The sequence below is a fragment of the Dicentrarchus labrax genome, unplaced genomic scaffold (assembly GCF_905237075.1).
Source record: "Dicentrarchus labrax unplaced genomic scaffold, dlabrax2021, whole genome shotgun sequence".
Classification (NCBI taxonomy): Eukaryota; Metazoa; Chordata; class Actinopteri; family Moronidae; genus Dicentrarchus; species Dicentrarchus labrax.
The window spans coordinates 22,350,513-22,375,734 of record NW_026136713.1 but is presented as its reverse complement, the minus strand read 5'-3'; the positions used below and the strand labels follow the sequence as shown (position 1 = coordinate 22,375,734).

Sequence of the window (25,222 nt, the reverse complement as noted above, 5' to 3'; positions counted from 1 at the left end):
GCTGGGGGGGGGGGGTTGTGGGTAACTGGGCAGGGTTCAGTTCCCACACACACACACACACACACACACACACACACACACACACACACACACACACACACACAGAGGCTGCATTATCAATCTATTAATGATCAATTTCAGTCCAATTTATAGTTTTAAATCATTAATTCCAGTTAATTATTATTTTTCCTGTTTATTGTTAATAGAAACTCTTTATTTATGAAAATCTATCAATAAAACATTATTGATTCATTCATTAATACACAATGGTACAGTCCGTCAGGTGGTTCGCTCCATTGACAGTCAGTGAGTGTGTCTGTGTCCAACTCTTCCTCACAGGTTAGTTAATGACAGACAGTCAGTGAGTGTGTCTGTGTCCAACTCTTCCTCACAGGTTAGTTAATGACAGACAGTCAGTGAGTGTGTCTGTGTCCAACTCTTCCTCACAGGTTAGTTAATGACAGACAGTCAGTGAGTGTGCCTGTGTCCAACTCTTCCTCACAGGTTAGTTAATGACAGACAGTCAGTGAGTGTGTCTGTGTCCAACTCTTCCTCACAGGTTAGTTAATGACAGACAGTCAGTGAGTGTGTGTGTGTCCAACTTCTTCCTCACAGGTTAGTTAATGACAGACAGTCAGTGAGTGTGTCTGTGTCCAACTCTTCCTCACAGGTTAGTTAATGACAGACAGTCAGTGAGTGTGTCTGTGTCCAACTCTTCCTCACAGGTTAGTTAATGATGTTACTGAGTCAATGTGAGCAGATTGTGTCTGTAGACTGAAGAGAATCAGAGTCTCACTGATGGTGGAAATAAAGGTTTTACTTCCTTAAAACAGCCGTTTTTTGAATGGAGTTTGGTGTGACAGTGTGGAGCAGAGGGGATTTGAACCTTAATAATTCCCATAAACTGAGCTGACCTACCTTCTAATAATGAACCTTGGGAACAGCAGAAAGTAACAGGAAGTGGAGATAAACCCTCCTGTTTTCTTCTTCTGTGGTCTCGTAGTAAAATGTTGATTAATAAACAAACCAGTCAGTTTACAGAAACATCGGACAGAGACAGTAAATAAAGAGAACGCCCATCGACAGTGAGTGACAGCTGTAATAATATTTATTAAGAAGTTCTGTCTTTTGTGTCTCATTAAATCAGTCGGACACACGGTTCTGTCCAAGTCAGTCCCAAAACACAACAACAACAACAACAACAACAACAAACAAAACTCAACAACAAACAACAACAACAAACAAAACTCAACAACAAACAAAACTCAACAACAACAAACTACAACAACAAACAAAACTCAACAATAAATCAGTTTTCCTCCAGTAAGGTGATGCAGTATCGTAAACGTGCCTGAATGTGTAATATTATATCAGAGCAGCTTGAAGGGGACGAAGGAGGGGCTGATGGGTAAACCCGGGGCTGATGGGTAAACTCTACCTGTCGATTTCTGGAGGGACGGAGAAAAGTCTTTTGAAATGTTTTGACCTTTGGAAAAACACTTGAGGTATCATCACACACACTTCCTCCTGCTGAGTGTGTGTGTGTGTGACTCTGTGTGTGTGTGTGACTCTGTGTGTGTGTGTGTGTGTGTGTGTGTGTGACAGGCCGCTGTGTTTGGAGTTAGCGGTGGACGACAGATCGGCCCTGAGGCGCTGCAGGTGTTTGAGGTGGGAAAGAGAAGGAGGGAGTTAAAGGAAGGAGACACAGGAAGAGAGAAAGAAAAACAGAAGAGTTAAAGAAAGTTTATTTACAGAAACAATAAAAACATCAACAACTGCTGATCCACTGAAGTATTAAACTCATTTATTAATGAGTAATAGAACTCATCAATAACCAGAAGCTGTCATACAGAAACTTTATCCTCATAAAACCTGCGACCTTCCAGTTACAGGACGCTGTGTCTCGTGACACGCCGCCGTCGCCTCGTGCTAATTACCGCTGTAACAGACGGCGGGCTCTCCCACACCTCAGACACACCTCAGACACACCTCAGACACAACATGTAACTCAGACAGATAGTTCTGGAAAGATTTCACAGTTTGTCTGCGAATGTTCAGATTCTGAGTTGAAACAGTTTCACTGTCGGACCTGCAGGAAGTTTCACTCGCTGTGCTCGTTCCTGTGTTAACGTTCAGTCTATAAACTGTGTGACTAAAGATCCAAACAGTGGCTGTATGACACTAACACATCCTCATTGGACGGATTTAGTGCTCGCAGTTAGATCCTCTCAGTCCTCCTCAACCTCTGCTGCCTCCGTATGATCTAAACAAACACACAGATCAGGGTGGGCAGACCTTTGGGGATCAGGACCGGCCACCCCGCTCCGCGTCCCTCTTCCTCTCCATTAAACACGGGATCATTTGAGAGAAAAGCATATGTACGTGCATCTGCTTCCTGTGACTCCGGCAGGACCGCGGCCGCTCCACGACGGCGTCCCGAGCCGCCGAGGACTGACTTTAAAGCGAGCGGCCATCTGTCTTTCTCGTCTCTGAGCTTTTCTTGGCACCCGAGGGTGCAGCCTGGGCGGGCGGGGGGAGGCAGAGGAGTCGCCCTCTCCTCGACACGCAGAGACAAAAGAGTCTCTGAAGAGAAGAAAAAGACAAACTGCTCATCCAACCGAAGCCCGCGGAGACCGGAGAGATCACATGGTCACAGTTCAGCTCTCACCACGAAACCAGGAAATATTCTCTGATCCAGTTTCACCCACTGAGTGTGTGTGTGTACAGTAATCAGTGAGCTACGCTATTCGCTAGCCGTGCTAGTCACTAGCGAGCGAGTTTGTGTGAGTATTTTGTCATAAATTGTTAAATAGGGAACAATATCACTGAGGATGAGATCTTAAAGGTTAAAAAGACATTTTTCATTTCACCTGGACTTTAAAGTTCTGTTAAATGTTCTGTTAAGAGAAAAATAGGAGATGTAATTTTTTATATTTTATGTTCGTGCCTCCGCAGCGTTCAGCCCTTCAGGCTCAGTAACAGCTGGAGGATCCAGTGGAAACAACACAGAACGCAAAGTGGATCATTCAGACTGAAGAGGGATCAGTTATATACATGGTCTGATGTGTTTTATGTATTTCAAAGGCCTGTATATTAGCTTACAGGCTATCAATGGTTATAATATAGAAACAAACAGTGAATGGAGACACAATGCTCGGCTCTGTCCCAGCTGAGAGACGGATCCCTCTGGAGGCTGATTGGTGCTTATTAGCATAAATAACGACCCCTAAACACCTTAGAAGGGCAGGTGGAGTGTAAACATTGGCACAGGGTCACAAAAGGCTGTAAGGATAGACAGACAGACAGACAGACAGACAGACAGATAGACAGATAGATAGATAGATAGATAGATAGATAGATAGACATTTTCTCATTGAAACAAACTGAACTTAACTCTAAGACGATGAGTTCGAGCTGAAGAGGAATCCAAAGACGTTCTTCTTAGAAACTTTACAACAACACTAAAACCAGATTTATCCTTCGCTGTCACATCGACGGCCCCGTCTCCGTCTCCGGCTCTGAGATCATATGTGAGTTCCAGCTGTGAGTTTTTCTCGTCCACTTTGTTGTTTCTGATCTCAGCTCTCACCTTTCCCGCCCTCCTCCTCCTCACCCATCATCCTCTGCTCTCTGACAGCACAGAGGGGGAGGGAGGGGGAGGGTTCCTGGATTGAAGGATTTGGCAGAGTTTAGTCTCTGAGAGTCCAGCGGAAATGGGAGGACAGGTTCATCAAAGCCTCCCTCCCTCCCTTCCTCCCTCCTCGAACAGGAGCCGCCATAATGAGGCTGAAAGAAGGGGGAGGAGCTCTGGAGGGCCACCGCCAAACAGACGTGACATGAAACTCTGATCGGGGCTTTCTGTGCGGGTTCGGGTGAATCCACGCCATCTGATTCCCACCTCGTGTTGAAGCCGCCGCCACCGCCGCCGATAACCTCCCTGATGACCCGCGTGAACGCAGCCTGGAGGAATGTTCGCTCACCTCCGCAGAGGAAGTGATCAACACAAGCCCTTTCTGCTAATTGAGGGGGAGATAAAGCGGTGCGCGCCCCCCGGCCGCGGCCCGACAAATGAGAGAGGCGTTTAGAGAATAAGAGGTGGACGAGGCCCGACAGCGGGGGCCCCTTTGTGTCGGTGCAACACGAAAGGGGATCAGCAACCGGGAGGGGGGAGGAGGTTTTTTAGAGTAAATCCAAAAGGAACAAAGTGGGATTATCAGGTTCCCAGCGGCATGGGGCTATTCCTCCCATAACGTCATTAGACGGCATTAAAGCGCTCTGCTTTTCTCTCCCTCGTACCCCGAGCTGTCCCGCAGGAGATTAGCCGACTACAAGGTCTAATTGACAAAACCCGGGATTGTCAATGAAGTGATGTTATCCCCTCTGTCGCTTTGAGCGGCAGAACAAGAGAGGCACAAAAAGGATTAGTAACGCTGATAGCTGCGAGCAGAAAGACGGAGAGTTTAACTTCCTCCTCCCAGCTTTCCTCTAGTTTACAGGAAGATATTTCAGGAACGCAGTCGGATCCTGACGACTCGTCCACTCATATTTTACTTTAGTTCAACTTCGTCATGTCGCTAACAGCACGATATTCAACAGATCCGATGCGATAGACTTTATTGATCCCACATTGGGGAGATTCACCTGTTACAGCGACACAAAAGATAATAAAATACACATAAAATTAAAATAAAGTAGAAAAGTACAAGATGGAGACTGCTGTCAGTAATCAGTGATCAATACTCCCATTATTAAAGCATTAATCAAACTAATACCGTCAGACAACCTGATCAGCCTTCAGCAGTTAGCTAGTGTTTCTGTAGTGGAGACAAACGTTAACAATGATCCATATCAGCAGTTTGAATCCAACTAAAAGCTCCCTGCACCAAACTCCCTTTAAGAAATATCACATTTTAACAATTCCTAACGTGTTCGTAACAACACGTAACTCTAGAAACACGAGCTAAAGGCTTTTCAGTCACTGCTAAGCTGCTGTCAATGGAACTTCCTGTAATTATTTCACATTAAAAGCCTGCGAGGAAAGCAAGAAATTGAGCTCTTTTGAGCCACTGAATGACTTTTAATTAAATGTAATGAATTAATTTTAATAACAGCTGCGCAGGAAAAGTTCCTGTGTGAAGATCTTAGAGGTTATTCAGGGTTCCTGCTCGTCTTAAGCAACCATTGTCCAGGATTTGATGCCTAAGGTTTCCTTTAAGTGTTGTGAACAGCTCTGGACTGACCTGGGAGCAGAAACTTAAACAGAAAACAGGACATTTTTTAGTTTTCTTGTTTTTTGTTTTCTCATTTTTATTTTCAAATAATGGAAAACGTGTAATTTTTTCCTTTTTTCAGGTCATTTTTTTCAGCTTGTTTCCTGATTTTTGAAAGTACTCTGACCATCGTACCGACAGTTTCAAACTTAATACGCAGCGCTACCACAGTTTAACGTAATCTGAGATTATTTCCAGGATATTCTGTCATTTTAATAAATCTCCAGGTGTTTCCAACGTCTGCACAACTTTCTATGGACACGTGTGATCTTGTTATTTGTGCTCTGATTGAATTTTCCACCATATTGTATATGAGCAGACGTAAACGTTGCGTTTACAGTTCAGCAATTACAGTAATTGCGCCCTGCGTCCTGCTGGCGCGTCCTTTATGTCACACGGTGAGATTTTTGTGTGCAATCCGCCGACAGGATGCCGCAGAGGCCTGATTCGTTCCCGCGTCCACTCCAGAGGGAAAGCAGCCTAATGCCTAATGTCCCTCTTGAGCTCCCAGAGTCGTAGTCTGTAATTAAAGGGTGATTAAGAGGCTGGAGCTTGATGAATGGGAGCCTAAATAGTCTAAATACCCCATGCTGCTCTGCTGTTGGACTCAGCGTGGAGGACTTAATTGATTCGGGCTAATCAGCGGTCAGAATTAAAACAGTCACAGTTGTCTGGGAGAGACGAGAGAGGGAGAAAAAGTGAGAGGAAATGAGGGAGGAGGAGGAGAACAGAAGGCTGAGGAAGGAGGAGGAGGAGATGTGTGTTATTGTGGAGGGAAGAAGCAGCTCAGCAGAAGGCGTCCTGTGTTACCCTGCATAAATTAAGCGCTCACACACTTTACAAACACACTGGCGGATATTAAAGGAACAGTTTGTCGGACAATTAGGTGATATGGAGACTCATTAGCGTGGAACGTGACGGCCAACTACACGTCCGACTCTGGCATCCTCAGAGTGACAGTTATATCAGATATCAGGTTTTATTCAGTGGATAAACTGCAGAGCAAAGAGAGTCCAACGAGGTGGATCCAACGTTGGGTTTCAGAGTGGTAATAATATCAGTTCATGGCTAAGAATTTACTGTAAACTGCCTTTTTCTGTCTATTTAGCAAATTATTTCCTGCAAGATTTCAGATTGTTGCAGAGAAAATTTCTGATTTCACATCAGTTTTTCTAAAAAATGATCCATGTTGGGATGTTTTTAGGGGTTGAAATAGTTGGGGAAGTAAAAGCTGCTGATTAAATGATTTTTTTGTACAACCCATTAAAAATTGAAAGCAACCTGTGTCTGTAGTTGTCGTACGGCTCAATGTTTTGTGTGACTTTGGGGATTAATTCAATTTGCACTCAAACTCTGGATCTAGATTGGAGATTTGATCGGACCCAAAAAGATTCTGTACGAGTCCGAACCACAGAAACAGATTCAGGCCCAAAGAATCGACCTGAACCTGATTCCAGCTAAAGTAAACTACAGCGTGAAAACAATATAATTCAAATCAAAATGATTAAATAACAAATTCACTCATTAATAACAAAATATTATATTTCTGTCTGAGCCCGACCCAGCTGGGGAAGCTAACGTTAGCCGACTATCACTCAGAACAAGCAACCTGCAACCTGCAGAACCAGAGAGACCACAGAGACCACAGAGACCAGACAGACCACAGCCAGAGAGACCAGACAGACCAGAGAGACCAGACAGACCAGAGAGACCACAGAGACCAGAGAGAGACCAGACAGACCAGACAGACCAGAGAGACCAGACAGACCAGAGAGACCACAGACAGACCAGAGAGACCAGACAGACCAGACAGACCAGAGAGTCCAGACAGACCAGAGAGACCAGAGAGACCAGAGAGACCAGACAGACCAGAGAGACCACAGAGACCAGAGAGAGACCAGAGAGACCAGACAGACCAGACAGACCACAGAGACCAAGGCAGACAGACCAGAGAGTCCAGACAGACCAGAGAGACCAGAGAGACCAGACAGACCAGAGAGACCAGAGAGACCAGACAGACCAGAGAGACCAGAGAGACCAGAGAGACCAGAGAGACCAGTCTGGAGGAAGCTAGCTGACATTGTTTCGCTACGTTATCCAGCTAAAAGTTCATATATAAAATAATTCAGTTGCCTTTTCACAAAGTTTAATGTGACTTCTGAGTTTGCTGTTCTCAGTTTACCAGGTGACATCGACTACAAATCAAAATGGATTAAATAAGAAAACTCAACGTTATTGATCCTTTAAGCTCCCAGGCTGACCTCTGACCTCTGACCTCACTGCAGCATCAGCAGCCTGAAACACAAAAGTCTTTCTGCAGCATATGTCACGTAAAACAACCGCCGTCCTGCAAATAACTTCACCAAACAACAACAACAACAACAACAACAACAACGTCGCTGTGAAAACACGACGCGGCGCAGAAAACAATGGCCGCCTTGTGTGTCGGGGCGTGTTTGGCACGACGGCGCGGTGAAATATGTCACGGCAACATGTTCGGCCCCGGAGTGGAAGTGAAGTCGACGCCTCCGATTCTCACAGCGCGAGTAAACTGCAAATGAATCACAAGTGATGAACACACACACACACACACATAAAACACACTGTCTACAACTCACAGAGGTAACGACACACACACACACACACACTCTCTCACACACACACACACACACACACACACACACACACACACACACACACACACACTCTCACACACACACACACACACACACACACACACACACGCTGTCACACTCGCAGTCACATTTAGGCCCAATTACAATCAACAACTTGTTTGTTTCTGCTGCAGCTTCACATATCTTCAGCTCCAGTATCAGGACACGTGACACAACACAGCGTCGCACTTGACAGACGCTCAAACACACACACACACGCACACACACACACACACACACACACACTTAACAGTTTTTCAATCACAAATAAATCTCAAAATCATATCCGGAGTTTGTGTTTATTTTTATTTCTGTAACAGTGTTAATTCTGTGTGTTTAAAAGCTTGATTGACTTCAGTGTTTGTGCGGTTACAGGAGAGAGAGTTTCTCACACTGTAATAATGAATCAATAACACATAATTAACACATAATACACAATATTACAGCACTGTGTCCTCAGTGTCGGATTAATTAAAGTCCAGGTGACATTAAAAATGTCTTTTTAACCCTTTAAGATCACATCCACAGTCATATTGTTCCCCTATTTAACAATGTGTGCCAGAGAATGACAAACACAACTTTATCAGTGATTACGGTGAAACTGGATCAGATTTTATGGACAGAATATTATCTTTCCTTCTGACGTCCTCCGCTGACTCTGTAGCTGCTGTTAGTCTGTGCAGCTAACGTTAGCTGACTCCACCTCAGTACTTTATTTCCTGTCACCAAACTGTCCTCCGACCGTCAGCATCGGCTCCAACGCGACACACTCAGCTCCTAATATAACGACGTACGCTGTCACCTTTCCACTGGTTTATATTTGCAGTGATCTGGTTTCTGAATCACAGCAGAAACAAACCAAAACCAGGTCCCTCCAGGTTCAGGTCTGCAGGTTCAGGTCCCTCCAGGTTCAGGTCTTCAGGTTCAGGTCCCTCCAGGTTCAGGTCTGCAGGTTCAGGTCCCTCCAGGTTCAGGTCTTCAGGTTCAGGTCCCTCCAGGTTCAGGTCCCTCCAGGTTCAGGTCTGCAGGTTCAGGTCTGCAGGTTCAGGTCCCTCCAGGTTCAGGTCTTCAGGTTCAGGTCCCTCCAGGTTCAGGTCCCTCCAGATTCAGGTCTGCAGGTTCAGGTCTGCAGGTTCAGGTCCCTCCAGGTTCAGGTCTTCAGGTTCAGGTCCCTTCAGGTTCAGGTCCCTCCAGGTTTAGGTCCTGCAGGTTCAGGTCCCTCCAGGTTCAGGTCTGCAGGTTCAGGTCTGCAGGTTCAGGTCTTCAGGTTCAGGTCCCTCCAGGTTCAGGTCTGCAGGTTCAGGTCCCTCCAGGTTCAGGTCTGCTGGTTCACGTCTGCAGGTTCAGGTCCCCCCCAGGTTCAGGTCCCTCCAGGTTCAGGTCTGCAGGTTCAGGTCTGCAGGTTCAGGTCCCTCCAGGTTCAGGTCTGCAGGTTCAGGTCCCTCCAGGTTCAGGTCTGCAGGTTCAGGTCCCTCCAGGTTCAGGTCCCTCCAGGTTCAGGTCTGCAGGTTCAGGTCTTCAGGTTCAGGTCCCTCCAGGTTTAGGTCTGCAGGTTCAGGTCTGCAGGTTCAGGTCTTCAGGTTCAGGTCCCTCCAGGTTCAGGTCCCTCCAGGTTTAGGTCTGCAGGTTCAGGTCCCTCCAGGTTCAGGTCTGCAGGTTCAGGTCTGCAGGTTCAGGTCCCTCCAGGTTCAGGTCTGCAGGTTCAGGTCCCTCCAGGTTCAGGTCCCTCCAGGTTCAGGTCTTCAGGTTCAGGTCCCTCCAGGTTCAGGTCCCTCCAGGTTTAGGGTCTGCAGGTTCAGGTCCCTCCAGGTTCAGGTCCCTCCAGGTTTAGGTCTGCAGGTTCAGGTCCCTCCAGGTTTAGGTCTGCAGGTTCAGGTCCCTCCAGGTTCAGGTCCCTCCAGGTTCAGGTCCCTCCAGGTTTAGGTCTGCAGGTTCAGGTCCCTCCAGGTTCAGGTCTGCAGGTTCAGGTCCCTCCAGGTTCAGGTCCCTCCAGGTTCAGGTCTGCAGGTTCAGGTCTTCAGGTTCAGGTCCCTCCAGGTTTAGGTCTGCAGGTTCAGGTCTGCAGGTTCAGGTCTTCAGGTTCAGGTCCCTCCAGGTTCAGGTCCCTCCAGGTTTAGGTCTGCAGGTTCAGGTCCCTCCAGGTTCAGGTCTGCAGGTTCAGGTCCCTCCAGGTTCAGGTCCCTCCAGGTTCAGGTCCCTCCAGGTTCAGGTCCCTCCAGGTTCAGGTCCCTCCAGGTTCAGGTCCCTCCAGGTTCAGGTCTGCAGGTTCCTGTGGTGGAAATGAGCTGTTTACTCTGCTGACTCAGTCTCAGTGTTTTCCACTGATCTGGGTTCAGCCTGTGGTTGCTCTTCCTCAGAGTTCAAGAGGGTGTTAACAGCTTAAATAAACAGTCTCACAGTCGGAGCAGCTGATCGTTGCCTGGAGACGCGTCAACAGGTTGTTGTCGAGGGATTCCTTCTTCTTCTCTCATTATTGTTCAGTTGTATATTTCAGACAGTAAACATGTTGCTGCTCTCACTAATGAATAAATATCTGGACTCTGTGTTGGACTCTGTGTTGGACTCTGTGTTGGACTCTGTGTTGGACTCTGTGTTGTGGACTCTGTGTTGTGGACTCTGTGTTGTGGACTCTGTGTTGGACTCTGTGTTGGACTCTGTGTTGGACTCTGTGTTGTGGACTCTGTGTTGGACTCTGTGTTGTGGACTCTGTGTTGGACTCTGTGTTGTGGACTCTGTGTTGTGGACTCTGTGTTGGACTCTGTGTTGTGGACTCTGTGTTGGACTCTGTGTTGTGGACTCTGTGTTGTGGACTCTGTTGGACTCTGTTGGACTCTGTGTTGTGGACTCTGTTGGACTCTGTGTTGGACTCTGTTGGACTCTGTGTTGTGGACTCTGTGTTGTGGACTCTGTGTTGTGGACTCTGTTGGACTTTCACTGAAACAAAATGCTTCAGAAACTTCAGCTGTTAGCTCGTTGCTCACACTCTGTGTGCTCCTCTCTAACCGACCAGAGTAGAAACAACCGGAGACTTTAGTTCCTGACAGTTAGCAGGAGGAACCTTTTGATCTGTTACACCGTCTGCTGATTAATGACCATTTACAGTGAAATCAGTTGGTGCAGAGTATCACATGACTTAATTATTACTGTGTCTGTGTGTGTGTGTGTGTGTGTGTGTGTGTGTGTGTGTGTGTGTGTGTGTGTGCGCAGCTGCTGTCTGTCGGTCCCTGATGACATCACTGTGGTTTGGTTAATGATGGAAGCCAAGCTGCAGGTACAGATGGTTGAGAGGAGACAGTTACCAGCAACACACACAAACACACACACACACACAGTAACACACACACACACACACACACACACACACACACACACACACACACACACACACACACACACACACACACACACACACACACACAGACAGCACACACACACACACACACACACACACACACACACACACACACACACACACACACAGACACACACACACACACACACACACACACACACACACAGTAACACACACACACACACACACACACACACACACACACACACACACACACACAGTAACACACACAGTAACACACACACACACAACACACACACACACACACACACACACACACACACACACACACACACAGTAACACACACACACACACACACACACACACAGTAACACACACAGACACACACAGACAGCAACACACACACACACACACACACACACACACACAGTAACACACACACACACACAGTAACACACACACACACACACACACACACACACACACACACACACAGGTCCCTGTAGGTGTGTATTAGGTGTGTGTGATGCATGCTGGGAGCTAGTTAACTGTCATCATTAGTGTCTCATCGTCTCTCTGATAAACAGTAACAACAATGAGTAAACAAACAAACAAACAAACATTAGAGAGCAGTTCTGTAAACAATGTTACAGTTACCAAATACAGGAGAATGAACCTGAGAATCAACAACAACAACAACAACAACAAACTGTTGGTCTTTATTTTATTCATTACAAGGGGGCGGGGCCAGTGCGTGGTCCCCGGGCGCTGACGCACCGGGCGCTGACGCACCGGGCCGACGGCGAGCGTCGTACACGTTGAAACGGCAGCGGAGGCCGTCAGTGGGAGAGATCGCTCTGATTGGCTGTTCAGCTTCAGCCAATCAGAGCGAGAGGAGAAACCGAAGTGAGCGAAGCAGGAAACATTTTAACAACGAGCAGCAAACCTTCGTCCATACAGCTGTTTTTGTTTTTGTTTATGTCCGCAGTCCTTTTGAATGACGAGTGCAGACTGACGCCACCTGCTGGTGTGGAGGGATATTACATCTCTCGCTGACGATATATAGATATTTTATATATTGATCAGATATCAGATATTTTAGGAACTGTTCTCTGCCTCTCTTCGGTTTTTGTTGGTTTTTTAACGATCATACAGATTCTCCTATGAGCTCTTTGGTCGTTATAACGTTGTAGGATGGTGAGATATCGACCCGCTGTGGCGACCCCCCCCCCGGTTGCATTAATTGGCAGTGAGTGAGCGCCTCTCTTTACCGGCAGCCATTTTGTAAACTTTCTATCTCGCTGTGCACACGTTCACATCCAGACAAATCAGAGAACACTTCAACACACACTCCTCAGCTCAGCAGTCGGTCTGTGCCACACCTGGCAGGAGTGTGTGTGTGTGTGTGTGGGAGAGTGTGTGTGTGTGTGTGTGTGTGTGTGTGTGTGTTACTGTGTGTGTGTGAGAGTGTGTGTGTGTGTTAATTGTGACCCGTGGGCTCTGTGTGAAGTCGTAGTATAATTATCTGTGTAATTGTCGTGTATTTTGTAAAGTGCCAGATCATTTAACTCGGGATTAACTCTTCTCACCTCCAACGGCCGAGGGCGGTGCAGGCACACACACACACACACACACACACACACACACACACACACACACACACAGTAACACACACACACCCAGTAACACACACACACACACACGTAACACACACACACACGTACACACACACACACACACAGTAAACTCACACACACACACACACACACACACACACACACACACACACACACACACACACAGTAACACACACACACACACAGACACACACACACACACACACACAGTACACACACACACACACACAGACACACACACACACACACACACACACACACACACACACACACACACACACACACACACACACACACACACACACAGTCCCTGGTGACACCCAAAGGTGCTGCTGCAATATTCATAAGGATGTAAAGGGGTTCAACCTCTATGTTAACTGATGTCTGCTCTCACACACACACACACACACACACACACACAGTAACACACACACACACACACACACACACACACACACACACACACACACACACACACACACACACACACACACAGTAACACACACACACACACACAGTAACACACACACAGACACACACACACACAGTAACACACACACAGACACACACAGTAGCACACATAGTAACACACACACACACACACACAGTAACACAGACACACACACACACACACACACACACACACACACACACACACACACAGACAGTAACACAGACACACACACACACACACACACAGTAACACACACACAGTAACACACACACACACTTTCTCACTTCTCTCGTTCTTTTTGTTCTCTCTCCGACACATCTTGAGTTAAGGAGGATATCAAGTCGCTCGCCCATCTGTGACGCAGACTGCATGAAGCTGGCTGACACACACTAACACACACTAACTAACACTCACACACACACACACACACACACACACAAGCAGTTAAAACGTGCACTAATTTACATACATATATATTTATACCCATGAAGCACACACACACACACATGAGCTTATAAACTGTACCGCTCATTAAAGGGGACATATTGTTCTTTCCTTTATAATGTTACTATTGAGGTAAACGTGTATAAAGACTGTCACTCTCTGACTGTGTGTGTGTGTGTGTGTGTGTGTGTGTGTGTGTGTGTGTGTGTGTGTGTGTGTGTGTGTGTGAGTGAGGTGTGCCGTCTCTCTGCTCACCTGTGGATAATCTACAATCAAACTCACCTGCCTCCAATCCAGACGTCTCCTCAGCGCTGTCAGAGGCCACTGCAACCCGCTCTGCCTCAGCCCCCCAAACGTCAGACAGCATATTGTGAGCCAGTGGTTCCCAACCTGGGGGTCAGGGCCCCCACTAGGGTTCTTAATTTGAAGGCGTAGTAGAAAACGTATCTCAGGTTCACTTCTGTGAAGAAGTGTATGTAATGTAAATTGTCTAATAGAACAATGTCAGGGAGAATAAAACAGTGAATCTGTCAGTAAAGAAGAATATTAAGTCTGTGTGATTGTTTAAAATGATATAAAATACATAATACAAACTTTGTGAATTAGAGAATTGTATAAAAAGTTCTATAAACAAGAAATAATCTGCTCAACATTAATTTCTATAATCAGTGTGATGTTGCAATAGATTATAGATTCTCACAGTAGGACAATGTATTAGACTTTATTCCACTTTATTTTACTGCTGTATTTCTATATTATACATATAATGATTATAGTAACAGTATTTTAATCTGTTCTGGGGATCAATAAAATCTGATCTGACAATGTCGTATCATTAGAGTATTTTCCCAGAGATCAACAATGTGCAATAATTACAATAATCTGACCCGTAGATGAAGACTGTTCATTGTGATCCACTTTCACACACAGGCTGTTGGGTCGCGTCCAGAACAAACGAGGTGTGTGTCAGTGTTTACATACCACACTGAGACATGATTGGCATTTGGCATGAAGCTTCCTCTGCTAAAAGGATTACACAAGTTAAGCACAGACAGGTCTACTTCAGCTTCTGCCGCTGGTATTTTATATTTATAGAGAAACATGTTGCAGGAGAGTTAGCTCGATAGCACATTAGCCAATAAAACCATCTGGACAGTGCTGAGGGAGAGAGCCTCAACGTTAGCTGTATTATTACACCAAATACGTTTAACTTCATTTTCAAATAGCAACCAAGCTAATGAGCTTCCAAGCTACAGTAGCTGTCTTTAAAGTGCCAACAGGAACTACTTCAACTAAACGGAGAAAGCTTTCATATTACGGCTACACCTAAAATCTACAGGTGAGTTAGCATTTTAGCTCCTCGGTTACCTCTACTCAAATGTGGGTTTTTTTTATTTTGGTTTGATCGCTGAAATAAAGTCTGTAGTTTACACAAGTTCAAGAGATTTTAATGTTTGTTCTACGACATAAAATCCATCAGTAATATCCAACGTGTGGATGTTGAAGCTTTATGTGTCTTTAGTCGGTCTTTAGTCGGTCGCTAACAAGCAGCTCAATGAGACTACAGAGGTTGTACTCAAACTATTCCAACACTTTACAACTTGTAGATTTTAATCACAAATTGAACGTTTATTGGCGGTGACGTTGAAATCACGTAACCAGGGTGTAGTTCATTTATAGCTAACTAGCAGGTTTACGGTGTGCGTGGAGCGGTTTTGTAATCTCTGCGTCATTTACAACATTTATTTATGCGATTGAATCACCGGCTCTCGTGTTTGTGTGCGTCCTACACACTGTGTCCACATCCGTCACCTGGCTGTCACTCAGGTATGTTGATAGATGGCATCAGTGACTATTTGTGTCAGATGGGTTTTAATGGGAGTTTTAAAGAGTAATTTATGGCCACTTGTCACGACCAGTTTACAAACGCCAAATCTTCCCTCCCTCCTGGAGAAGAAAATGCCTTCTGCTACAATCATCTTGCTGCTAAAATACCTGTTATTATCCTCGACAGGTATGAAGACCTACAGCCCGACTCCCTCCACTCACGTCAGGCAGCATACCACCCTGCTGTGCTAGCTCGAGGTGTACTGTCTGCCTGTCTGTACATTTACTACCAGGCCTCGTACATATATCATTATTTCTACATTTCCTTCCTGAAGTGGTCTGTGCTACACGCTGAAGAGGAGCGGTACAAGCAGGAGGGTCGGCTGCGTGCCGACGCAAACGGTTTTAGGTTGTTGTGTTTATTTTATGTTTAATGTTAAAACTGATGAAGATCGCAAGCAGCCGTAAATACAACAGAAAGTTTCTGGATTTTGTTAAAGTTTTAGCTCCGGTAGAGGATAGGCTGTGTAAATATTAAATGTTTATTTTCATAAAATAGTTTTACTGCTCCAATAACGAGCCTCGGTCAACTTCCTCCGTTCCTGTACTAGAAAATATGCTATATGCTAGGCTAACCTATGTTGAACCACATTTTGAAGATGGTTAAAAGAGACGTGCATTGGTCACATCTTAAGTTAGCTAATGTTAGAAAAACATTCGCAAACTAGCGTGCTAATCTAACTGTTTAATTATTTAGATTAGCTAGCTAGTCAACTTGCTAACTAACCACTAACTAAACTAACTAATGCAAATGATTGATGTAGATTAGCTAGCTAGGTAGCTAACTTAAGATGTGAATATGTATGTGTGTATATATATATATATATGTCGCTTTAATGTTGTTCTTTAAAATGCAGTTGTCTTTTCAACATTTTTGAGTTAGCCTAGCACATAGCATATCTAAAACAGGTCTAAATACTAAAATTAGCAGATTAAATTTGTTTTGTTGTTACAGTTGAGAACAAAACAGTGTGAAATAGTTGAATAATTTACCCACAACTGACCTATAAGGCCCAAAGTTAAACAAACAGTTTCTTAATGAAGGAGTTCACCAGGGAACCTGTTTGGGTCCCCTGTGAATGAAGTTTAAACACAGAAACAGCAACGTCATCAGCGTTTGTTTCAGCCCAATAAATGAAGGTTCCTGAAGCTCTTCGACTTCCCAGAGTGTTTTGGGGGGGGTTGGGGGGGAGTCTGAGGGAGGGTAGTGAAGTGTGGGAGGCGTGAAAGGGGAGGAGGGTCGGTTCTTATCTGATCCAGACCACTTTAGGAAGACACCTGTGGCATCCGGGACGATATATTACCACCTAAGTAGCCGTAACCCCCCCCACCCACCACCACCACTACCCCGCCTCAGGTTTAGTGTTGGTGGGCAGAGCTGTCAGACAGCTGCAGGCAGGAAGTGAAGACGACTGGGGGGGCAGTGAAAGGGAGGAAGCATCAGACAAGAAGGTTCAAAATGAAGAAAGATGAAGAGAGAAAGAAAAACAGACGACAGGAAGGAAAAACTAAATTGAATTGAGTGAATTAAGAGACTCCAACAGAAGTTCAGTAAAAAGATTCTTCAGTGATTAACGTGGATTTCTATCGCTAACAGTTAACAACATTAAAGAACCTGGTTCACGTTATAAAGTCAAACACAGACAAACTAATTAGTAGCAGTTAGCTTCTTTTAGCAACTTTCTCCATAAAATATCCAGATTCACCAAAAATCTGTGATCTTAAAGGGTTAAAAAGTCAATCTGATCTGATCCATAGATCGGTTCCAGTATTGATCGTCTGTGTGGAAGCTGATCTGAGCTCGGTGCTGTCAGTGTCTCTCTTTGATCAGCAGATCTTACCTGCTGGACGAGCTCAGAGGATGTTTATTCCACACCTGAAGTGATGACAGGTGTCCTGAGGAGGGGGCTGCTCAGGTGTGTGTGTGTGTGTGTGTGTGTGTGTGAGTGTGAGTGTGTGTGTGTTGGTGATAGACACTCCCTTTGTCTCCAGGTGTGTGTGTGTGTGTGTTTCTCAGGGACACTCATGCATTTCTTCTCATTTATACATCAGTGTGTGTGTGTGTGTGCATCCAGGTGAAGGTGTGTGTGTGTGTGTGTGTCGGGGGGGTATGAGCCCTCCTCTGTGCCTCGGGGCTCTTCCTGTAGCAGCGTATGTTTCCACCCCCCAGGCCTGGGGACTTTACAGGCTTTAACTGAGGCCCTAACAGCTCCCCAGTGAAGACAATTAGCTGCTAAACGCCTCCCTGCTCGCCGCTGTTTGTTTACCGCCGGCCCGCCATGTCGACGGCGTGTTTGCGCTTTGTCCTCGGCCGTGTTGAGCCGTGTAGCGCAGAGCCGACAGGTTCGTCCGGGGACTCGAGAAAAGAGGAGAAACAAAAAGAAAAACAAGTTTGTTGATGTAAAAGCTGCACTGACTTTATCTGATCCCCTGAACGCCACTCAGGTTTCCACAGTCACTGTTTTCCTGTTTTCACAATAAAGGTTTTTGCTATAAGAGAGTAAAATTAAAGTGCTGGTGATTTTATAAACTGTTTTATTTATATTTTCCATTTATTACTGAGATAACAATGTTTTTACTCTACAAACAGGCTCCAATTTACATAAATTCAAATTTTACAGAATACATCTGGTAAAAAAAAGAAGTATAAAGTTAGTGGAAACCTAAAAATACAACAAAACATAATTAAAAAAGTAAACTAAACTAACTGACACCACTCGCGTCTGTATTTAATGACCTTGGAATGAGAGAGTCTGCAAGGTGTGTAGAAGAAACTACGGTTGCTGTGAAACGTGCAAACAAATAAAATAAAATAAAGGCCTTACCTAGATCCAGTGTTTGGTTTGTTCCTTCTGGGCTACTGCAGAAACATGGTGGTTCAATGGCGGACTCCACCAGAAGAGGATCAGGTAACAAAAACATGTTGATTCTTATTATCAGGTGATTAAACACTAATAAAAACATACCTCTGATTATTATATTACAGTAATGTGAACTTTAAATGACATTAGTGACTTTAACAGAATAGATTCAGGAGGTAGTTGTACGTACGTTACTCAGGGGCAGAAACAGCCTGCACACTCACTGACACATTTAATCCGACATCCAACAGATCATATTTATAAAAGTGAAAATACATGTTCACTGTCACAACCTGACAAAGTGTCCACAAACACAATTTATTAACCCGTCTGCATACTCAATACAACCACAGACACCATGCAACAAACATTCAGTTAAGATAACGGATAAATAAAAGAATGTTCATAACAATAAGAAAACAACAGCTAACTAAATCAATCAATCATTCACTTTATTAAAGCCAGAAAGGAGCCACAGACTGTAATATCTTCTCTCCCCGTCAATCCAATCCTTAAAACATCCTGTCAGACGGACCCAGAACCTCTTCTGTCCGCTATCAGACCCAGAACACACACAGCTGGAGATTCATTTACTCTATTTGAAACACATTATTCAGAAGTAGTTTAAACTTTGGGTCCAGTAGCAGTTTATACTGAACTGAACTGAACTTTATCATCTTTATCAGAATGCTTGAAACCATATTTACAGATTATATATTATCGATAGGCTGAGCAGCTGTGTGGTGGAAGGTGGTGAATCCCCCAAAAACTAGAGATATATAATAATATACTTTCAAATATCAATACACATAGACACATATATTAAAATCTACATCAGCTACATTCAGAATATATAAAGCATATTGTAGAAGAATAAATCATCATGCACTAAACCCTTGTGTTTCAGTTTAATAACGACGTCCTGCAGGTGAACGAACACGCCGACTGCAACCTTGTTTTAATGATCAGGATGAAATGTGCTGTATGAAAGTTTTACAAGAAGTATTAAAGTGAAGGTTTGGATCTGCTGGACGACAGAGAACAAAAGAAAGAGCTCTCAGATCATTTGGGACTTTGACTTCAGCCGCTCGTGGACGTTCAGACGTCTGTGGACTTGTCCTCGTCGACACCAGCTACATATTGAAATCTCCATTTTTAGCGCCGAGACGTGGAGGCCATTTGCACGGAGAGCCGGGCGACGGCCGAGGTCGTGCCGAGACACATCGTCCATCAGGGTCCCCGTAAAAACCTCCTGCAGAGTCTCTGACTGCTGCGGACGATTCACAGGAATATATGAGGTGTTATTTTATAATCGAGTCTCATTTCTGATGAAACCTGTCTGAACTTTACACACAAAACTTCTCCAGTGCAGCAACAGGCGGTGTCTGGACAACAGCAAACAGGAGAGCATGAAGGACTGTAGATCGTTGGAAAAAGGAGGAAGAAGTAAATAAAGAGAAAGTCTGACAGGAAGAGGGAAAGAAGGTAAGAAGCTTTTAAAATAAGAAAGAACTAAAAGAGGAAATAATGAAGTTTGAAAGGAATAAAAGAGGAAAAAGAAAGAAAGATTAGAAGAATGAATGAAGGAAAAAGGAGGACGGACCAAATGCAGAACAGATTGAATGGATGGAGGAAAAGAAAGGAAGGAAAGGGGGATAAACAGGCCTCCTGTGTGTGAGAGAAGATGAAGATTATCTGTAAAATAAACACATTTTCTCTTTGAACTGTTTCAGTGTGTTTTTATGGGCTGTGGACAATCTTAGCTCAACTTTCTGCATTTCACCTCTTTCACATTGAGTTTCTCACAGAATCAAAACAACTTCATCAATCGTTGAATTCATTTCAAATTTGATTTAAGTTTCCTCTGACTGCAGAACCGTCCTCTGTCAGTTTATAGTCCATAAAGCTAATCAATAACATATAAACTCCTCCATAAGCTGCATTTCTCACTACTGACACAAACGTGGTCGGACGACATTCCCGCCGCAGGAAGCTCATGAAGACGTTACCGTCGTCTGTCAGCTCCTTTCATCTGCGGCGAGTCAGAGACGTCCTGATGTCGACAGCTTTAAACACAGCTCGCCGTGCTTCCTGTCAGCTGATGAAACGCTGACCGACCGTCTCTGACACTAACGTACGGTCTGTGATCGCTCGCCGTGAAGCGAAGCGATGACAGCGGCGAACCCTCTGAAGACGATGACACAAACACAAAGTATTTTCAAGTAATTTGCTGTCAGTGAGAAATAATGTGCTGCAGTGATTAGCACTCATTCTGCGGAGTGGCACATTGATACCAATATATTATTGGATTAATAGTTTTATTGGCTCGTTTCAGTCACGCTGAATGAGTCTGGAGGAAGCTAGCTATCTGCTAGCTTAGCATTAGTGTTAGCTTTGACTTTGGACTGTGTGTTGTGGTGGGTTTACAGACGGGATCAAACAGCTGAAAGCCTCCTTTCAGTCTGTAATTGAAGTAAATTCTTGTAAATCAAAGTTGAAATGTAGACGGGGACTCCCTGGAACCCCTCGAGGACCCCGGGAGGCTCCAGACCCTCAGATTGAGAACCACCGCTGTACTCGCCCCAAACTGTCACTCAGCGCGCCGGAGCGCCGGCGGCGTACAGTCATCTCCTAAACGGTAATTTATGTGTTGTTGTGGAGGACAAATTGCTGCAGGAGGTGCACCATTAGCTAAACTGCATTTCACAGCAACGTGTTTTCACCTGCAGCACAGCTATGCCAAAAATGTCATAACTCAGCGCCGGGCCGCCGCCGGGCCGAGAGTCAGCTTTTATAGGAGGGAGGAGAGAGGGGGGGGGGGGGGAGAGAGACAGACAGAGAGAGAGAGAGAGAGAGAGAGAGAGAGAGAGAGAGAGAGAGAGAGAGCACTCATAAACAGCATTAATGTAAGTAAACACAAACACAGTAATGATGAGACTGATATTAATTAAACTTTACTGTTACTGACTCATGTTTTATATTTAAAGTCCAGAAGAAATAAAAACATTTCTTTATATTTTTACATTAAATCCAATCATTGTGTCTTCCTGTGAAACGTCAGCATGAACTGATTTCAATCAATAATATTCACCCGCCAATCAATCTTCAACTTTCAGTGACACAGAGCTCACTGGTTACTGTACAGACACAACTTCATCAGAGATTTGAGATGGAGACAATATTATCTGGTTTTCCCTCTGACGTCCTCCAGCTAACTGCTAATGTAGCTGCCGCGTTCGTTTTGTCTCGTAATCGCGACTTGCAGCTCGAGAGCGACGTCACATCCGTGTTGGAGAACGAGTAACCGCGGGTCTTTGCGTTCTGTTTGTTTGGTCTACTGATTCACACGTTCATTATTACGCAATCATTTTTTGGCACTGTTGTCATACTGTCAAGCTCGGCTTTTTCAACATGGAGCGTCTCGAGCCACTTTCAGCTGCACGAGCTACAAAGTAACTAATGAGGCTCATTAACTCACAATGAGACTGTAGCAACAGTGTACAGTGCTGTGGGTACGACCTCTTCATCAGTGTTCACTGTGACACGAGTTCGTTAATACGACCTCTTCATCAGTGTTCACTGTGAGACGAGTTCGTTAATACGACCTCTTCATCAGTGTTCACTGTGACACGAGTTCGTTAATACGACCTCGGGAGCGTTCTGTTTGCAACTTCCGCTTCGTCCATCGGAGATCGAGTTCGAGTACGCTGCCATTAGCTAACTGCTAATGTAGCTGCCGTTAAGAACCTTTCTGTGTAACGTTATCTGTTTCTGGCTTCGTGCTGCAGCATTATCTGAGTTTCCCCTCTAGGATCAATAAATGATTACTTCATCAATCAATAAGTGTTAGATATTTTATAGATATTTCCTGGTTCCATAGATTAGAGTTTGTTTTAGATCATTTTACAGTTATTCACACGTTCATCACCTGTTGGCAGCAGAGCTCATTAAATTGGTAACAATTATCTCTGACTGCAAACATCCCATAATTCCCATAAACTGTCCCTCTATTGGACTTATTGATCATTATTCATTATATAATATACTCACACTATATTTTATTCTATGATATACTGATACATTATAAATTATATATGATAATGTTATTCTGTTGGTACATTACAACATTTTTATTCACAATAACATTTATTATTATTATTATTATTAATAAATCTATAGAAACAGTTAAAAAGTATGTTTAACTCTTGTTTTATTGTCTTTGTCTCTTGATGAATTACACTTAGTTACATTTGTATTATTAACACAATATCAATATATTTTATTTTTAATACCAGTTTACTGCGACATTCCTATTTTATACTATATTATATTAACACAAAGTATCATTATTAATCATATTAAATTATATTCTGCTGTTATAGATGGTCTCTATAGACGCTACTTTAGTATCAGTTTGTACTTGTTAGTTTATAGTTTATATTTTTATTTCTGTTCTTATTTTATAAGTTTTAATTATTTTAAATTACTTATCTTTATTTCTGTTTTATTCTGTGCTGCAGGAACACCTGAATACCCGTTGGATTATCTAATCTTATTTAATCTTTTAATTTATCTTCTATCATCTATAATCTTACATAAAGAATATTTACGTGTTACAATCTCTTTACTTCCTGTTTCAATGAACTTTAAATCTGAATGATCCGTCGTTACTGAACATTTTCTCTGATTGTTTTCTGACAGATTTGTTTCAGTCTGCGTCCATTAAACATCAGCGTGGATGTGAACGTTCCTCCAGCTCATTACAAACAGCACAGCGCCCTCCAGTGGCCGGACGCTGAACCACACCCTGTCTGTAGACACACTGCCAGAGAGTGCACGCTCCTGCATGTGGGTTCAAAATGTTCCTTCACACACAGCTGCTATAATCTATCATCTATCATCTGTAATCTATATATATATATCTTATAAATAAAAGTACATTATTATTATTAGAGAGAGTGAGAGAGACAGAGACAGAGGGAGAGACAGAGAGAGAGACAGAGGGAGAGAGAGAGAGAGATGATACACAGCAAAGAGCCAGAGTCGAACCCACGGCTGCTGCAGCTCTGGTACATCAGATGCCAGCAGTGGGTAGTAATAGATTACAAGTAACACGCATGAGTAAAAAGTATTTTTTTAAGGAACGAGTACTCCTCTTTACTCCAGTAAATGTTTGAGCCAGTAATCGACTCTTCCCTCCATCTCTACCTTTGTTACAGCGAGCGTGAAGTAACTTCCTGTCTTTGAACCACAATGCGACGATGGCGGAGCAAAACCCAGAAGAAGAAGAGGCAGCTTCCAGCGACAACCCCTGGACACATCTGGACACATCTGGACTCTTTTAATACTGAACACTGAAAAACACAGAAATCTTTCAGCTTTTAAAAGCACATTAAAGTTTCAGTCTGTAGGTGAACAGGCAGCTCCATAATGCTCAGAGTGTTAAATGTCTAATATACATTTATAATATTATTATTATAATATTAACTCTGACTGAAGCTCCTAAGATAACATAATGCTAACTTCAGTTCTTTACTTACACCAGATGGATGAATTATTCTGTTTTCCTGAGAGGTGAAAGTAAAGTACTGAAGATAAATTAGCTGTTGCACTCAACATTTAATTATATTATTATTATTATTTTGTTATTTTCATTTTAAAGTCACCAGTAAGCAGGAAACAAAGTCTGATTTAATGTCGACACGTTATTGTCAATAAAGTTTATAAGAAACATTCAGCATCAAGTCAAACAGCTGGAAAACAACAATAACGCTTGTTCTTCTTTTTCTATCACTTCTTTATTGGCAGCTGGTCTCTGATTCTCCCTTTAATGACGCTACAGCGACTCTCTGTCGCCTCCGGAGGAACGGAGAGATTACGAGACAGGACGAGGGCCGGAGCTAGCTGGTTAGCATGCTAACTTCAGTAAATATCTTATAACATCTTATAACATCACCACTGTTACTGATCTCCACTTATTGATGATCATTTAAGTTGATTTTTGAAAGTTTTTAACTAAAATTATTACAGTTTCTTTAATGTTTTTTTTTTTTTTTATCTCTGAGAACTTCCGGAGCATCTGTTGTGTTTATACTTCTGTTATTTATGTTATATTACTGCTATACTGTCCTTCCTATACAGTCAGTGTGTGTGTGTGTGTGTGTGTCTGTGTGTGTGTGTGTGTGTGTGTGTGTGTGTGTGAGAGAGAGTGTGTGTGAAATGTCTGTCAGGTTTGGTTCAGAAGCTTCCAGCAGCAGCGAAGCAGCCAATCAGAGTGTGACAGACGAGTGAGAGTCCGACCATCTGTAGGTGGACTGATGCCGACATAGTCACACACACACACATATATACACACACACACACACACACACACACTCAGTCACACACACACACACACACACACTCACACACACTCAGTCACAGTCACACACACACACACACACACACACACACACACACACATTCTCATCCACGAGCTGCAGATTATAAAAATGTGGAAGTAACTGATTACATTTATAACTGTAGTTTCCTGATATAGTTTATAGACGGAGTGTTGTTTTGTTTACATTCAGAGCACATTGTGTGCGTCATGGAGGCTTATTAACAACAACAATAATAACAATAATAATAATAAGTTGTCTTCTTCTTTGCGTGTTGCTGCTCGTTACTGCCGCCTGCTG

General features: G+C 43.8%; 1 protein-coding gene and 2 long non-coding RNA genes across 4 annotated transcripts; all 3 read left to right on the top strand.

Annotated features, from left to right (window-relative positions):
- The first annotated feature begins 204 nt into the window (after positions 1–204).
- LOC127374676 (uncharacterized) lies at positions 205–832 on the top strand. 2 transcript variants are annotated; one of them, XR_007887109.1, is made up of 3 exons: positions 217–449; positions 505–559; positions 616–832. It is a non-coding gene; the product is annotated as an uncharacterized LOC127374676 (long non-coding RNA). The 2 variants fall into 2 exon arrangements; XR_007887108.1 differs by lacking the exon at positions 505–559 and having other exon boundaries at positions 205–449.
- Positions 833–7,762: 6,930 nt separating this feature from the next.
- On the top strand, positions 7,763–10,320 carry LOC127375134 (uncharacterized). Its single transcript, XM_051420967.1, has 6 exons — positions 7,763–7,816; positions 8,629–8,965; positions 9,310–9,429; positions 9,638–9,667; positions 9,869–10,046; positions 10,203–10,320. The coding sequence occupies exons 1-6, from the start codon at positions 7,763–7,765 to the stop codon at positions 10,318–10,320; spliced, it is 837 nt and encodes a 278-aa protein (XP_051276927.1).
- Positions 10,321–14,596: 4,276 nt separating this feature from the next.
- LOC127374737 (uncharacterized) lies at positions 14,597–24,101 on the top strand. The gene is made up of 3 exons (XR_007887251.1): positions 14,597–15,133; positions 23,244–23,390; positions 23,762–24,101. It is a non-coding gene; the product is annotated as an uncharacterized LOC127374737 (long non-coding RNA).
- The last annotated feature ends 1,121 nt before the right edge of the window (positions 24,102–25,222 follow it).

What these genes read in the sequence shown, in the direction of transcription:
- LOC127375134 (XM_051420967.1), top strand. Translation starts at nt 7,763, where the DNA reads ATGTTCGGCCCCGGAGTGGAAGTGAAGTCGACGCCTCCGATTCTCACA. An exon ending in CTCCGATTCTCACAGCGCGA is followed by an intron (nt 7,817 to 8,628) that starts GTAAACTGCAAA and finishes TAGTCTGTGCAG; the next exon opens with CTAACGTTAGCTGACTCCAC. An exon ending in TCAGGTCCCTCCAGGTTCAG is followed by an intron (nt 10,047 to 10,202) that starts GTCCCTCCAGGT and finishes CTCCAGGTTCAG; the next exon opens with GTCTGCAGGTTCCTGTGGTG.